At 37.5% G+C, this 18,701-nt stretch overlaps 1 protein-coding gene across 3 annotated transcripts in view; it reads right to left on the bottom strand.

The window, feature by feature from the left end:
* SLC25A26 (solute carrier family 25 member 26) overlaps positions 1 to 18,701 on the bottom strand; it is a 149,530-nt gene that overhangs the window by 112,895 nt on the left and 17,934 nt on the right. For all 3 annotated transcript variants that reach the window (XR_006890773.1, XM_046677023.1, XM_046677012.1), the window contains 2 exons: positions 5,421 to 5,525; positions 4,030 to 4,077 (listed from right to left, as the gene is read on the bottom strand). Coding sequence is in view for 2 of the 3 variants with exons in the window: in XM_046677023.1 (XP_046532979.1) it covers positions 4,030 to 4,077; positions 5,421 to 5,525 (153 nt within the window). In the remaining variant the exon portion in view is untranslated. The remainder of the gene's footprint in view (positions 1 to 4,029; positions 4,078 to 5,420; positions 5,526 to 18,701) is intronic.

The raw sequence follows: 18,701 nt of genomic DNA on the forward strand, positions 1-18,701 counted from the left end.
ATTGCAGCACGTTTTTAATGTCCACCAAAGACGATCTGGTTAAATAAAAAATGGCTCACTTGTACAATGGAGTACTTACGAAATCATAAAAAGAGGGTGTTCTTTATGAAGTGATACAAAATGATCTCGAAAATATTTTGGTTAAAAAAATGAACAAAATGCAGAACATCTAGGATAGAGAATCTCTAGAAAAACAGACAAGAGACTCATATAAATGAGGCGTTTTGGGGAAAAGGAACTGAATGGGCAGACAACAGAGCTGGGAAAGAGACTTTGAAGGATGATCTTTAAGGCTTGATTCCTAAAAGTTCCTGTTTCCAGCCACCACAGTAGGGGGAATTCTCATTGCCTCAAATAGACAATAAGGGTAAACAAGTTTGGAAAGCTGCCGTGTCTACTTGCAAGTGAACTTTTGAATCAGAGGGGTGATTTTTGCACCTAAAGGGACAGATTGAGGCTTCAGAGAACTTTCAGAAGAGGCTATATGATATGTTTTGGCCTGCTTGATTGCTTGACTTTGATTGCATGTGTAACCGAATTTGGTGAGAGACTTGTCTTCACTGAAGCCTGGTAGCAAAGGTGGGGGGAGAGGAAGAGATAATCCTAAACTATTTCAAATCTCTTTAGTGGCCACTATTAACCACCAAAAAGAAGCCAGGCATTATTCACTACCAAAATGGCAACATCTTGCCATTGAGGCAGCTCCAACCAGTGTCTCACCATCATATATATATACACAAGAGTCAAACGCCAATAATCTGTCCTCCAAACTCCAGGGGACACATGTCAGGCTCTTCCAAGGGCTTTTCCCAGGCGTTCCACTCCAGTCCCCTGGCAAACATTCAGCTTGGGTGAGCGCCTCAATCTCTCCTCCAGGCAAATTGCCCACTCGGTTGAGTGCTTTCTTCAAGTGCCCTCACTTGGCTTGAGGTAGAGGAAAATCATTCTTGCCTTTTCAGTGAGCTGAAAACCCCAATTCTGTAACAAGGTACACACGTGTTCTTTCACACGCTTATGCCTTTGCTCATGTTGTTACATCTCCTCTGTCTCCTTGACTACTTCTAATTGCCACTCCTTCAAGAATTAAGCCAAGACTCGTTTTTATTAATGCAACAAATACTAATTGAATACCACTCATGCACTGCTTCTTCCACAATCCCAGCTGCATCCTGTACATCCACATCATTACAGCACTTCTACACTGCACCGGAACGTGTCTACTCCCCTTCTTGTTTCCCCACCAGAACGTGAATCCTTCAGGGCAGAAATGTTCTGTGTGGTACTCAACATACAATAGGCACTCTTAAAATGACTGATGAGTAGAATTTGAAGATAAAATGCATTTGCTGAGCTTAACTTATTCCTACTTCCTTCGAAACAACTTGCCTTTTCTGCTTTCTTCCTCTACAGAAGTCCTAACTCACATGCAAGATCATGAGAACTCCATAGAACTTTCAGGACACGGGACCCTCTGAAATCAGCCTGGCTATGAAAGCAGCTGTGATTTTGCTTCCCATTTCCATCCTAATGCAAAGAGACCACTGCACCACAATGCTTGGCCACATCTAATTTGTCCAAAATCATGAGGAAAATGAATACTGAAAGGGTGAGTTAAATAGTATAATCTGTTGACCTTGGGTAGATTCAGTCTAAAATTCACAGTAACCAAAATAATTTAGAAGAACATAAGGGATAAGCATGCAATCTCCACAAACATCAAATGCAGTAAAAAAAACAAGTGACAGCACTCACAAAATCTAAAGAACACACATAATGTATCTTATAATGCATGGATTCAAACTTCAATCTCATTCTAATGGGCTACTGCTAGGGAGATAAGACTATTTTAAAGAAAAAATCATACACAGAATAAATGTATAAGTTTCCTGGTGATTCTCACTAAGGCTTCAATGCATTTTCTTATTGAGACAATCAAACAAGCTCTTGGCAAAGCAGGTTTGATATTTGTGTCAGAATAACGTAAGAATTGAAACTATTTACAATGCAAAGATTTTGTTTAAAGCAGATATATCACTTGTAATTTTTCTTGTTTTGAAAAGAAGCTATGTTGCATTCAGCAATAATTTGTCTCTCATTCTATCAGAGAATCTTTACAAAAGCAATATTTCAACTAAAATTAGTTCTGAAGGATCTTTTATGAATACGCATAATGCAGAAGACCCCAATTAAATTTCCAACAAAGCACCGCCATCTTGAGTAAACAAAGTCATCTCACTAGGGTCATACTATTTGCAAGAATTGCAGCCTAGAAATTAATTACTAGGGTGACATATGTCAAAACAAATTTTTAAAAGAATAGAATGCAGTTGTAACCATGTGTTTTATCTATTTGTTTGTATGCAAAACCAGTATTCTCTGGCATGTAAACATATTCATTTATTCAGTATCTCTCAGAAAAATCAAAAAGGTTGACTGCCTTTCCCTTTTTCCTGCACCCAGGTGAGATCTGAGTAAATAACACATGTTTAGTGAGTCAGAAAAGAGGTACAGAATGAAGATATAGTGGGGGTGATATTTTTGAGAAGCAGAAGTCATCTTCACACAAATAATTAATTTTGAAACATTCAGTTTGCCTTTAAAAGAAGTTTTTCAAAGATCTATACCAACTATACCATCTACACTAAAGGTTGTTACCTTGTGGAAATCAAAGCTTTAAATAACACGCAGCAGTGCTGGTGCTTCATAAAGATTGTACTCTATAACAGAAACAAATAAACAAAAAAACTACCTGGGGGTAAAATTAGAGATTTCAAAGAATTTCAGTATTCTGCTAATTACGACCATACTTAATTTAAAAACATTTTTATAAATGAAAATGTTTTAGCATCCAAGGAACTCCAAATAGAAAACAAGGTCATGGAGCGGATGTCTACGGATGATCATTTGTGTTTTCTTTAATAGGAAATTATGTCCCAATCCTTTTCACAATGGTATACATATATCACGTCATCATGTTGTATGCTTAAATACCTTACAATTCTATTTGCCAGTTATACCTCAATAAAGCTGAGAAAAAAATGTAAGATTTAAACTCTTAAAAAATTATATTCTAAACCAAAGAACTCTTATATCTCACATACCTATAAATCAACTTTTGAAGTTCAAAACAGCCTCTTATTTGTGAGACAAAAATTAAAACATGCTTCCTGCATATACTGAAATCACGTTGTTTTTTCTTTAGATTGGCACTTAAGCTAACAACTGTTACCAATCCATTTTTTTTTTCTTTCACTTTTTCTCCCCAAATCCCCCCAGTACATAGTTATATATTTTAGTTGCGGGTCCTTCTAGTTGTGGTATGTGGGATGCCGCCTCAGCGTGGCCTAATGAGCAGTGCCATGTCCACACCCAGGATCCGAACCAGTGAAATCCTGGGCCGCCAAAGTGGAGCACACGAACTTAACCACTCAGCCACAGGGCCGGCTCCTACTTTGCTTTTTCAACCAAAAAAACCCAAAAAACAATTTACCACATACTGAACCACAGAATTTTCGAGTTAGAAGGCAACGAGAAGTGAAATGGCTTGCTCTGGGGCACAGTGTAGTGCAAGTCACCTGCAGAGCCAGGCTCCAGTCTCGACTAAACTTCCCAGCTCATCACGCCTTGTTATCAGGAAGACAAGAGCTAAATGCACGATACAGACTTTTGAGACACTTGTCTTAGAGTGCTTCTTTCATTGCCGACTTTTCATTAATTCTGTGTATTACAGTGATTAACTTGATATCTTACCCTTAGTAGTTATTTCTTAATATTTCAGCTATAACAGTCAGCCAGCCACCCTAAAATAACAATGAAGCTACAGGATGGGCCATTCTGACCACTGGACTGCTCTTTCAGCAAACCCATTCCACCCATTCATTGGATGTAGGAACCAAGACAAGACTAAACACTTGAAAAAGTAATCGTAAAAAGTAACTCTAATTTTTTAAACACAGTCTCTCCAAATAAATTAAGTGAACAAAGCACAGTATTCTTTTGTAGTTCATTACTGGAAACCGAATGACTTACCTCTCTTAAAACCGTGCTTTTGTAGCCCCGATACAATCCTTGGATGCCCTGGAACAAACAAAAGGCCAAGAGCTCAGAAAGTTAGATCAGCAGAGGAGATTCCTGAACAACGTTAATAAAGCAGATTCTCCTGTTCTACAGTCTGAATTCTAAAACACTCACAATGGCCACAGGCATAAGAGCTTAAAGGTTCTAAACTGGACTAAGGTATGGAAAGCTCAGGTCAGCTCCCTCCAAAATGAGAGCATCTCTAATAATAAAACTGACTACATAGTATTAATTTAGCTTTAGCTGCTTTCAACATGTTTTCTCCTGAAAAGAATACTTGAGATGCTTTAAATAAATATATTTCCAAAAGCAAATGCACACAGAATGCCAATTATCCTTTCATATAAAAACAGAATTATATCTCATAGTTTCAATCAGACAACATCACAAATTCATTAATCATCTCTCAATAAAGTAGTGACAAATACCTCTGGACAAGCCCTGACATCTATTTAACCATCCACATTACTCAACAGGGACTCTCTATTGGATTGATCTCATTCAATATCCCCTCACCTAGATGACAGAGAGACCATTCTGAATAATTTTTCTAAGACCTAGACTAAGTGAAATTTCCATGTAAATGATTTCTATAAAAAAAGATTTCTGTAAAAACTATAAAGGGGGCAAGCCCAGTGGCATAGTGGTTAAGTTCACACACTCCACTCCAATGGCCCAGGGTTCGCAGGTTCAGGTCCTGGGCACAGACCTACACACCACTCACCAAGCCATGCTGTGGTGGTGTCCCACATATAAAATAGAGGAAGACTGGCACAGATGTTAGCTCAGGGACAATCTTCCTTACCAAAAAAAAAAAAAATTCTTAAAAAAAAATACATAAGAATGCAGCTCAATGGTCCCTAAACACATGGCCAGCAGAGTGATTTCTGACCCACAGCTTAACACTAACCAGTAAAAGAGGACACGCAGTTTGATATAAACATTATGATGTTGGCCACTAAAATCAGTCCATTACTACACTTCTCTTCCACTGGCCCTCAAATTCTGTAGTGATGTTTTAATATATCTTAATTCTCTTTTCATATCTGCTATTTATTCCATGTCTGATTCCAAAAAACTATAGGACAATTACAACGTAGGACACATATACAGTAGAGGCAATCAATATGCATTTGTTTAGAAATCTGAAAAAGAAAAATGAAAATAAAAATTCAAAAACAAAGGAAAGACAAAGATAATCTTAGCAGAAAAAGTTCCTATAATTGGACATTTTGCTTTAAGGTTTCTTCTAAGACTCCTGATATGAGACCCACAGCGTTCACATTAGCTACTATAAAAACTTTCTCAATAAAGAAGAAAGAGAGCTTAAAAACACATCTCACCTCTTCATATAAGATGTTAGAGAAAATTTGAAATGTTCTCGAAGAAGCAGATACCTGTGCCCTCTGCTTAACTACTTCAGAAGGAACTCGAATCAGGCAGGCAACCTAAAATACAGAAATTTAATTACATCCTAAAAAGAAGTAACTGCTATGAAAATTGAAGTTTTATAAGCAAAAATTATAGTAAAAAAGGCATAATGTACAGGCTTAGTGCAAGATATCAAAAAGTTTGTCTTTTATGAACTAAAACACTTTGACCCTTAATGGACATACATCGTTTTATCAGGCCACAACCTTTCCTCCCTTGTCCTTATAGATCCCCCCACCTCCTGCGATGTTGTTCAAAGCACATCTATTCATAAATCCCTTGATGGCAAGAAGCACATTTACTCATTTTGAACTCCCAACACCTACAATAGCATCTGGTGTTCACATAACAACCATTTCAAACATGTCTGATGAAAGAATGAACCAAAAAGGCCTTTGCTTTCCTGGAAGTAAAGCACATATTGGTAGAGGCAAGACCGACCATCAGCTGGTGACCCCTAACCTTCCATCTCACCAGCCTCCAGCCTTGACTGCTCCCAACCCTACAGCTCCCCACCATGCAACAACTGAGAGGGAACTCCAGGCACTCTCAGACCCTGTGCCAGCATTCAAGTTGACATAGGTCCTGACTGGTCTACACTTACACCTGACAAGTCAACAAATGATTGTAACATCACCCTTGGTGATATGCCAGGGTGAAGTATATGCCACCTCAAACTCACACTTCCAGGACTCTGCCTTCAGTAGCCTACTTATTTTCTTAGTTTCAGAAATTGGAACAATAAGGAACTTGTCAATCACCCCATATCTCTTAGGATGGCTGTCGTCAAAAAGATGAGATAACAAGTGTTGGTGAGGATGTGGAGAAAAGGGAACCACTGTGCACTGTTGGTAGGGATGTAAATTGGTACAGCCACTATGGAAAACGATATGGAGGGTCCTCAAAAAATTAAAAATAGAACTACCATGTGATTCAGCAATTCCACTTCTTGGTTTATATCCAAAGGAAACAAAATCACCACATCAAAGAGATATCCACACCCCCATGTTCACTGCAGCATTATTTACAATAGCCAAGACATGGAAACAACCTAAGTGTCCATTGACAGATGAATGGATAAAGAAAATGTGGTATATATAGACAATGGTACCCTAACCACACTGTTCCTAAAGGTGTGCCTCTTGCCATGCTCTCCCTTCCCATTCATTTCCCATACTTCATTCTCCAGTCTTCCATGTATTCCAAGAGCCATCAAATAGTGTCCAGAGTCAATTACAGAAGTAACAGCTTTTTTGGATACAAGTAGCAAAACACCAACTAGTGGTTTAGGCAATAAATGACATTTACTTACGTGACCTAACAAGTTTTTTGGTGGTAGGCAGTTCAACATTTTGTGCAGAACCTCAACAAAGAGAGCAAGAACCAGGCTTTCTACCCTTTTCCCTTGGTATATTGGCTTTTTATTCTTAGGCTTGCTGCCTCATGAGTAAAAGACAGCTCTTATATCCCCCAGCATCACCTCATCACACTACTGAGTTCAAGGCAAAAAACAGGCCTCCTTCTTTTTTCTCAGATGCCTCCCAACAGGTGTCCACTTGCTCATGGTTGCCAGAATTGTGTGACATGACCATCCCTTGTTAGAGAGGCTAAGAATATGCAGATCTAGCAAAGGGCTAAGGACACTGCCACCCAAACCAAATCAGCATTCTATTGTCAACAGAGAAGGGGAAGGCAACTGAACATGTCTACCAACCTTCCAAAAAATAATCTTTTCTCCCATAGGTTAGCCAAGACGAAGTGTGACTGCAAGCAACCAAGAACCGTGCTTGACACGCAAGGGGGCCAGAAGTCTCAAATGGAGATTTGCAGAGCAGTGGGTCAAGAGTCTCAAGTGGTGCACATATGAGAGTTAACAGTGTTCATCAGAATTGCTTCAACAGAGCACTAGGGCAGGAGACCCACTACAGTGAATTCACAGGTGATTTAGAGATAGACATGGACAAGTGTAGACTACTGCTACAAGAAGCTAGCTAAGGAGGTAGGAGAGATGGGTTAATAGTTAAAGGTGGCCATGGGACCAAGGAATAGTTCTTTGTCTTGTTTTATTTAGGATGGTAAATATTTGCAAATAGGATAAGGGAAAGTGGTAACAGCAAGGTAGAGGTTGACCATCTAGGATAGAAATGGGATAAAATGTGAAGACCCCAGAGGCTATGAAAACAGAGTCAGGAGCCCTAGCACATGCCTACGCTGCTGTGACTACCTCCCTTTGCCCATACTGCCCCTCCCAGCAGAGCGTGCATCCCTGCATCTGAACTGGACTTTTCCTTCACGGCTCATCTCCAGGATGGAATGGGCAGTGGTCTGGCTGAGGGTCCTCAGACCGAGACTGTGGCCTTAGCTCTGGAAGGGAATTCTCAAGCTTTCCCTTTGCCTTCCTGAGTCTAACTTTTCTTATTTGACTTGGACCAGACATCTTTATGATATTCATTTAGGTCTTGATTTCCATAATTCTTCATTTTCCTCAATCACATCTTCTCTTCTTAACCTCAAAAGATTCCCTCTTTATTCTCCAAATAAACTATTTCCTCCTTTTTCTTATCTCCCAAAATAAACTATCTTACCTGACATTTTGTACTTATTAACTTCTACCATATGGTTTTTAAAATATATTATTTTTTCTTCCTCTAAACCTTAAACACCTTGAGGGCAAGAAGAAAATATGCATCAACCTTACTAATCAACTAGGAGGAAAATCTCTCTACTACATTTTTTCCCAAGCTTTACTGAGGTATACTTGACAAGTAAAATTCTATCTACTGTATTTTCTTTTTGTATTGTTTTATGTAGAAAGCAAATGAGCTATCCAAGAGAAGAGGAAATGCCAAAAATCAATCATTTCCACAGAAATAACTTTATCAATACTCCAAAATTTTTAAAATACAGATTTTTTCTCTTTGTACTGAATAGACTGTCTATACACACAGTTAGACAAAGACTAGAGAAGTAGAGGGGGAGTACAGGTGATGTTTCTCCTTCGCTGCCTGCTCACATTTTCTAAATTCTCTACAAGGAACATGTATTATTACTTTGTAAGTTTCTTTAACATAATTTCAAAGGGCAAAAATATTTATTACTGACTCAAGATTTTAAGTGAGGGAGAAAATAAAATGAAAGGGCTAATTTAAAATATGCTTTTAATACAATCCTACTTATTAAGCTTAACAAAAACAATTTATTTTTAATTTAGTGACAATAACACACACAAAAACAGATTAAACAGCTTACTACTAAGGCCTACAGGTGGCTACAAATTGTTACTTCTGACAAGAGCATAAACTTTTAAATCTATACGTATAAACCAGGATAGAAAAGAAAGTCCACTGAAACTTACAGGAACCTAACAGGACAGCTCCCAGAATCTAAAACTCATTAAAGGAATGAAAATAAATAAATAAAAAGGAAAGAGAAAAGAAAAGGGTACACTAACTCCTTGTATTTTTCAATTCAAGAGGTCAAGAGTGAAATATGACCCCAATATGTCAAGAAAATAGGAATTGCCTACTTTTGTGACTTGGCATAAATATTTATGGAACTTCACGCTTCATAACCCTCCATGTTCTTACATTACGTTTTTATTTCTTAAAAATACAAAAGCAGAAGAATAACTTTGAAAAGGTTCTCAGATGAAAAACAATCTAACTAACAGATGGAGTACAAAGCACCCAGCACGGCTTCCTCCTGACTTCTGCGGTGTGGCAATTCTGGCAAAAGAGAGAGGCCACAAAGCAATGCCTCTGTCTATTTCCTCCAATAACTCCGATGCCTTCCATTTGGTTTTCTATTAACTCTGATCTTTCTTAGATTTGAATTTGAGCTACAACAGAGTATTTCACTGCACAAGAACAAAAACACATTACAGTATTGTGATTCTATGAAAAGAAATAAAGGTAATGTCATCTGTGGGTCTCTTGGTAAATCCGTTCTTTAGAGCATTCTTTCCTCATAAATCTGGGGTTCGGTACGAATCTATGACATAGGAACAGTGACATTTTCATTAAACTCAAGAATGTTTTATAAGTTAAAGTTCTATCAAAAGACAAGACAACTAAGGTTTTCCATAAAGACAATACATGCTTCCATCTTTTATCAACATTAAAATGCAATAACAGCCTCATTAGAATTAAACGTACCAAAAAGTTGACGAACTTTAGATGAAAAATTGATCACAATGAAGCTGCTATCAAGATTTTTCTTTGACATAAATAAAAACTCTTGTTATGTTTTTTATTTATCTTTGCAATGCAGAGCTGAAGGTCTCCTTTTAATATTTATTAAACACCAAGATGCTCAACTACAAGTCATAAGACTAGGTGCATGAAAGGGAAAAAATGACAGTGAACTTTGGTCTCACATTTGGTGAAGGGAGGGAAAGAGAGAGAGAAAGATACTGCATTTTAGCATCTCTGCTTCTTTCGTTACCACAACCAAGTTCCACACCTCCACATGTCATCTGTCTCACTTCCATCTTCTCACTCTCCAAATGCTCTTCAAAGTCACTGGAGATCACTAAAAGCACCATGCATTAACAATGTATCTTTTACCTACTATTTTAAGATGGTTCATCCAAAATTACCGCATTTAAGACTTTTCTCTAAGAAACTTAATTAACAATCTAAATATTCCTGATATTAGAAGCTAATTATGTCAGTATTTTATATACAAATCAATCAAGATAGTAGAAGTTACTGAAGGTCAGAGAGCTACCTGACTTAGGAAGCAAGGATGAAACCCAAATCTTTTGATTCTCATCTCCAGAATTATTTTTCATCAAAGGTCTATCATATTTACATGCATCTAATGAACTTAAAGGTTCAAGGTTTAATTATTAACTGCTTCTTCATGTTTACACGGGCAACTCTATCATAAGTTCAGCAGAAACTTAAGTGAGTTGAATAGCGCCAATCAAAGTTTAATCACATTCAAAGCAAAAGCTGCTTTAGACTGCAGTATAAACTCAAAGTGGCAAATTAGCAAAAGAGAGAGAGACCTCATGGCACTCTGAACATTTTTTTAAATGCATGGTTTACTTATTTGTATTTTATTCCAAATTATTTGCGTAATTCCCAAAATTCTTTCTAGAAAGGTTTCCAAATTAAGAATATCTAACATCTTTCTATACTACCATTTAAAATCAAACCCCTATAACTGAGCAGTTCATCTGTGTGTCAATTCTGCCATCTTCTGGTTACAAATGGAATCACAGCTGTTGATAAAATCCAAACAGCGATTTATAAATCCTGATGCACCCTCCTAAGGGTTTAAATTTTATTCACTGATATGGGGGCATAAGTTCATCACATCTTTGTTCCTTATAAGACTGTTTCCATGTATACAAATAGCCAACATGCATAAGAAGGAAATTTTTAAATTCTTATAGGTATTAGTCTTCTCTTACCTGACAAAACTAACATCCTTGATAATCCAGACTCTAGACAGAAAGTTAATAGCCTTCTCAATAAAAATAATTATATCACCTTTAGGTCCTGTATCTAAAAGCTGTTCACACAATTTTACACAACCCAAGAGGTAAGCCTCAAATGGATTTTTCATTTTTATATCTTCCCAAAACAGAAATAAGCCATGATCTCACATTACGTGACAAAAGCCTCATGGATAGATTTACAGATTTCTACCAATATAAGATTTAAAGATGGAGGAGATTGTGTTAGTTTCCTATTGCTGCTAGAGTAAATGACCACATATTCAGTGGCTTAAAACAACACAAATTTATTCTCTAATAAATCTGGAAGTCAGAAGTGCAAAATGGATCTTAATGAGCTAAAATCAAGATGGCAGCCAGGCAGCATTCCTTCTGAAGGCTCTAGGGGAACATCTTCCCTTGTTTCCAGAGGCCACCTGCATTCTTTGGTTTGGGCCCATTCCTCCATCTTCAAGCCAGCAGCACAGCATCTCAAAATCTCAGACACTCCTGCTTCCCTCTTGATTACACTGGGCTCACCTGGATAACACGAGAAAATCTCCCCATCTCAAAACCCTTAACTTAGTCAAAGTCCCTTTTGTCACATTAGGTTTTATATTCACAGGTTTTGGGAACTAGGACATTTTTGAGGGGCTATTTTACTTCCCATCGTAACTAAGAGCAAGTTTTAGAATCTTAACCTTTTCTTATTTTAAGAAAGACACAATGATCCGAGTTCTTACTATCACCCAAGTAAAACATTTCTTCTCTCCAGTTCTGCATCAGTTTTTCCATTTTTTAAATACTACATACAAAGTAGAACAGAGAAATGTTTGTCTAACTATTCATTCTGCAATGGTGTTTTGTTGTCCACAGCAGCTGGGAAACCTTGAGTGAGTCACTAAACTTCTTTGAATTTCAATTTCTTCATCTTCTGAACTGATAGCCTTCCCAAAACTATAAAATTCTAAAAATGTGCTACATACAGCAATTTTTGTGACATGGAGCCAGAACCAACATCTATTGGGCACTTTACGTATTAGATGCCAGGCTGAGCACTTTATAAGTGTTGTATCACTTAATTCTTACCAGAAGTGTGAGTGAGGGAGCATTAACCCTGTTTTTCAAGATAAGGAAAACAGCAGCTCAGTAAGGTTAAGTAAGTAAATGGTCTACAGACAGAGCAAATACACAGAGAAGTCACAATTCTGACCCTGATCTGTATAACTTGACAGCTCATGATCCATACATTGCCTCCTTACAGAGGTCCTCAAAATATTCTCCAGTTATTTAACAAATGTATCTAACTTGTTTATACACTCCTCAAGGACAAGGATCAAAATTTCTTATTCTGTTTCTTAGCACCAATCACAGTGCTAGATATATAACAGGCACTCAAAAATCTAAAAGTATACAACTTAAAAATCAAAGCCAGTTTGTGATAGTGGCATTTAATCCATTATGCTACCAAGAACCCTAACCTTAACAAAGTAATATCTTAAAAAATAAAGGTTTGTCACTGACAATGTGCAGAAGCGCACAAAAGTGGCGAATCTTAACTGTAGCAGCTTGGTCCTTGGAGAGAAGTATTCAGTTTTTCCATTTACAACATAGTCACAGAAACTGACCAGACAATACTCACGTGGCTTGAAATGGTTTCTTCAACTTCATCATCCTATATGAAAATTGTATTCATTGTTTCCATAAAGCTGAACTTAACTGTATTCCATAAACTGATGCTGCTCTTACCTGAAAACACACAGCTTCCCTTCCCTCTCCTCCACTCACTTTATTAATCAGATGAAATACTTTGTCCTAGCTCAGGAATCAATACCAGCTGAATGCATGCTGCATACGACATTAGGGAAAGAAAAAAAGTCCCTAAAAGAGAAAACCATCTGAAGTGTGTTCGAGAAGGAAGTCATCAAGTGGAAGGACAGTGGGGTAAGCTGTTCCTTTACAAAAGCCTCCTCAAAAAATCTCTGCCTGCGTTCATGTTTGTACTTTAAATGAATAACTACATGCTGGATCATCACCACACATGGGTCTTGCCAAGCCCTGACCCTGTCTCTCTCTCCTCTTGCCCTTTCTGGGCATTAGCTCAGGCTCGAGGGTGAGGACGGCCAGCAAGCTGGGGTGCGTTTACTGAACTTTGCTCAGTGGACTCTGTTGGAGAGTTTAAGCATGTGCACAACACACAGAGACACAACATAGTGACAAAGGCATCCACGATGAAACATACACTGAAGGAATGTTGCTGGAAGGGCTTTTAAAAGAACTACCATCTCTACACCGATTCTCTTGAACTCACTTCTCCCTCTGCATCGCCTTGCCCCTGCCTTAATCATCTCTCTCTCCTTGGGATTTCTCTAACAGTCTCCTCCCCTCCATTCACACACATCTACCTCCACTCAGCTGCCAGGGGGGTAGCTCTTAAAATACCAACCAACGTTGCTCTTCTGCTCAGCCCTTCAAAGGAAAATAGCCAAACCCCTCACCACAGCAGGCAGGGCTCTCTAGCACACCCAACCCCGCTTCATTCCATGATGACCCAGTCACACTTGTGCTCCATTGGGAAGCTGAAAGTGTCTAACAACGGCTTTTCATAAGTTCAACAGCCCTCCTTGCACCCACCCACCTAACAATCAATCATCTTCTAAAACGCAGCTCAAAGATTAGTTATTCTACGAAGCCTTTCCCGAGTCAAAACGCATCCATCCGCTCCAGTGCAGACAACACTGCCCATTCCTTAACTTCAGGCTCTCACTGCACCTGTACTGACTTTTCTTAAAATACCTGTAACACTTTAGTGTACATACACACTAACAGGGCCATCTCCACGTCTAGACTGCAAGCCTCCTAAAGGCAGTATCTGGTCTTGTCATTTTATCCTCAATGCCTACAACATATTAAGGTTTTCAGATCGAAATCCACACTGACAGTTAAAGACAACAAAAGTGGTAGAGGAAACTAAGAGCTTAACAAAAGCAGCCCATATACAAGGAATCAAAGAAGTCCCAGTGAGGAAAGGACATAGATAGGAAAAACTCTAAAGAAAGGCAATGGAAAGCAGGTTATTTTTTATATTCTGGAGAAAATTTTTTGTGTAATTCTTATAGTTTAGAATTCCTAAGAAGAAATTAAAAAGTCTCTCTTCCTTGCGTACTTAACATCCTGAAGTGAAAAAAGGTTCCCAGGCACACTGAAAAATAAACAGGAGAACAGGGCAGAAGGCCCCCCTGGCACAGGCATCTGCTTAGATGTATCACAAAGAAAAGCACTCATCTGCACGTTATTAGGTATCTGACAGTTTGGTTTCAGCTTCTAATCGTACAACAAATTTCCTAGCAGTATCTGGATACTTCTGCCTTCATGTATCTCTCTACATAGACAAGCCATTTCCCCTGCAGCATTAGAGTGAGCTTCCTTCTGACTTAATAACTACACTGCACTTCAGGGGCAGCCATCTTACTGGCTACTCAGCCTACCTTCCATGACCCAACTATACAACTGCATGAGAGTCTGGCGAAATACTCCCACAACGCAAATGAGACTTAATCTGTACTAATTTATGGATATTTCAAAATCTATCACGATTACTTCAAAAGATAAACTAATGTCAAAAGTTGTCAACCCTTCTTCTATTATCTCGCTCAGCGGTTCTTCTTAGAAAAGGCCAGTAAAGCCCATGAAAAACACTATAAATACATTTTAAAACATGATAGTAACAGCATAATCAAAAATAACTCAAATCCCCACTAGGGAAAACACAATGATAAGTAACATGTGCATCGTGCTTTGTAGCTGATAAACACTCCTGACAGCATCAATGCATCTAATCCTCCAAGTAGCCAATTCAGTGGCGAAGCCTAATAAAATTTTCGTGCTTCAGCCATATGCTGATATTTAACATACTGCAGGGGGCTGCAGTACAAAGTTGGTCCACTGACCTCCGTAGTTGCTAGAGGAGCTGAACTGTAGTATAAGTTGCCTTCGCTTTCAAGGCTCTTCAACGGCATGAGCCTTCAAGAAAACGTCAGAGCTGATGGGAACGCTCACTCTAACTTCAAAATACAAATCTACATGTCTGAGTATGCTGCCACCCTCAAAACTAACCAGTTTATTAAACGAGGATTTTTTAGTAAGTCCAAAAGTATGTAATTCTGAGGAAGACAAAAGGAGTCACACCTTTGATCAGCGAGTAGCACTCCTCGTGTTCTGCACCTACTAAAACATTCTTATGGATGGGACTGCCGAGTCAATTCAGTAAAAATATTTACTACTGGGGTACAAATCAAAAATCTTGATAACGCTAAATCAGTGGTGCTTAAATATCACTGAGCACCAGAACCATCTAGGAATCGTGTTTAAAATGCAGGGCCCCCGGCACCATCTCCAAAAATCTTCATTTGTAACCAGCTGCCCAGGCAATTGATTCTACCGTAGCTGCTCCCTGGGTCACACTGTTGTGTGCACAAGTACTGTTAGAAGCTGTCAGAAGAGCATTTACAAAACACGATATAATGTATTTCCAAACTTTCTCAATCCCAAGTTAGAATGAGACTGAAAAAGATAACCCACTAGCATCTATGTGTGTGAGGATATCCACACACGTCACCCATGCAAACATTAAATTCACAGTGGCTGCTTTTGGCTGCAAAGAAATATCAATATTCTTTCATTTCTGAAAACAACATGAACTAAGGACAAAAGATGGAGAAGACCCAGGAAAAGTCTAATCTTAAATCCTTGAAAAAAGAAATCACTGCTAGCATCTGTTGTGTTAAAGTAAACCTGCAAACCTGCCCCAAACCTTCTGATCTAATTACAGAGTCTGCTTCTCACAGGGCTTTTTCTGTGTCTGATGAAAACTGAGATGTAAAATAATTGAGGTAGGGATTTAGAGATTTGGTACAGCAAACTTCCTAATAAAAATGGCACAAATGGGACTCTTCTTACTGTTATTACATATTAAATCTTATTTGATCGATTTTACTGTATTCCAAATTACAAACATAAGGTAGAAGGTTGTAATTATAGTTTTATTGATTCATCATTAAGTTTCAATCAAGCTGCTGCTACAGGGAATGGTTATTATGGCAGTGTTCTTTTGTTTCTAGGTTTCTTTCACACACTTATAGTTGCTACAATAAAGTAATTGTGGACACATTCAATATTGTTTCTAAGGAATCTGCAATATAATCTCATGTCAAAGCAAATGTGTTACAGAACAATGACTACACTAAACTATAGCTTATTTTCTCTAGCACTCCACACCTTTCTAACCATTGACAGATATAAACGTTTTTGTTTTCTATTCCTTTTTGTTACCTACGAAAATTCGCTTCTCCTAAAGTCACCTTTCTTTCTTTCTCTTACTTTTAGCAACTTCGCTGTAGGAATCTGAAACCAAAAGTTTATGCTCTATGAAACTAAAACGAGTTACTAAATCAGGCAGTGGTATGTACAATTCTTAAGCATTTACTGAGAAAACGGATATTGAATGGCTTTAGGAAGTTTTTTAAGAAAGTTCAAAGATAACTGAAGCATCAGAACCAACATTTTCACAAACTTCGTAAACGTGACCATTTTTTCAGCATATTAAACTCTAACTGAATTTAAAATCAATTAAAAGTCAACAAGAGCTCTTTCGCCTGTGAAGTCAATCTTTGTACCTGCTGCTGATCAGTTCTCCTCATAAAGTTCTCCAGGCATCACAGAAACTATAAAAAGGCATCTGACATTAGGCCTTATAGACTAAGGGACCATGGAAATCCTAAGAGACGCAATAAAGATAACATCCTAGAATTGTATATTTCCAGTCTTATAGATACTTGTTTCCTAACTAAAGTCTACCTACACCACCTCCTATGCCCAACAGTTCACACAAAGAATATTATATTAAAAAGGTTCCAATACTTTTAAAATGTCAGTTGCAGATATTAAAGTATTAGAACATACAGTATTTTCCACAAATAAAAAGATATATCATTAACATGAGTAATCTAACAGCTATCATTTGCCTTACCATATGACCTTATATATTCTTGGTAAGTCTAAGCTACGGAAAGTTTATAAATTGAAGAAAGCTTGTCTTTCACATGGCAAACTAGTTTGCTGGCAAGACAGCCCTATGTGGAATGAAATAAGTGGCCAAGTTCTTTCTGCTGCTTGTTTTCAGCAACATACTAGAAAATGTAAACCAAATATTGAATTATGAGAATATATTTAAACTTAATCAAAGCAACCTGCAATTCTAAAACAGAGAGGCAACAGCTGTTATAAGGAGAGAATTTTTCACAACCTGAGAGACACTGAAACTCTCACATACAATTTGTTATTCTTTAGTACACATACTCAAAAATAACTGCACGTAACGAGGTTATAACGTCAGAACAGAATCATGAAAAACAATCTAAACCTAGGCTAATAAGTTAAAAGATTTTTTTTAATTAAGTATAAAGTACTTCTAAATTGCAGTTTAAGCTAATTTTCAGATAGGATTCAAGCACTGAAGTTCTTACTTCGGGTAAAAGTGGAGGGGAATGAAAATCCATGGATGGAAGGAATAAAAACCCCCAGAAGTTATATGCAAAATGTCCACATGTTCACTCTACTGGAGAGACGGCCATAGGTTTCACTATATTCCTAAATGGTTCTATGGCTCATAAAAGGAAGTATTGCTTTATGTTCTTTCTACTCAAAAATCAATATATTGTTAGTCCCATTACTTTTATAATTCCATAAATTGTGAAGGCAATTTTTTTTTAAATCCAGAATTAACTTGGGCTCTGCAAAACCATTTTTAAACCAATGTCAAAGGAAGTTTTATAAAAAATACTTCAGTGAATTTAATGTCTCTCAGGCTAATTTCTTTCAACATTCTCTTTAAGGAACCACACAACATATTTTTTAGATCAAGAAATTCATCTTACAGTAATGGGAAAGGATAAAGTCTTATATATCCTAGATATATCAATAAATAAATTTTAAAAATGCAAAAATACCAAAGAGAACTAGAGGTCATCTTTTTTCCAAATCAAACATCATAACCCCAACAACTCAACTGTCACAAGAACAGGGAGATACTTGCTTTTCTTTATAACTGAAACTACTTCCTCCATAATTCCCTTTCTCCTGGGTTTTCCAGACATATTATAACCTGACATGTTTTGATCAATCAAAATGATGTAATTAGTTTGACTGCATTTCTTTAAAATAATTTTTAAAGAAATTATCTTAAATACTTCCCAACTCATTCTATGAGGCCAGTTTTATCTTGATATCAAAACCAGCAAAAAACACAAGAAAAGATAACTACAGACCAGTATCCCTTATGAATAAAGAAGCAAAAGTCCTCAACGGAATAGCATTATACACCATGATCAAGTGAGATACATCCCAGGGATGCAAGAGTGATTTAACATTTGAAAATCAGTTAATGTAATACACCATATCAGTAAAATAAAGAACAAAACCATGTGATTATCTCAATAGATGAACAAAAAGCACTGACAAAATTCACACCTTCATGATAAAAAAAAAATTCACTCAACAAACTAGGAATAGAAGGCAACTTCTTCAACTTGAAAAGGGGCATCTATGAAAAGCTCACAGCTAACATCATACTTCAGTGGTGCAACACTAAATACTTTCTCCCTAAGATCAGAAACAAGATAAGGATGTCTCCTCTTGCCATTCCTATTCAACTTTATACTAGAGGTTTTAGCCAGGACAATTAAGCAAGAAA

This window comes from Equus quagga, chromosome 1, assembly GCF_021613505.1.
Source record: "Equus quagga isolate Etosha38 chromosome 1, UCLA_HA_Equagga_1.0, whole genome shotgun sequence".
Lineage (NCBI taxonomy): Eukaryota > Metazoa > Chordata > Mammalia > Perissodactyla > Equidae > Equus > Equus quagga.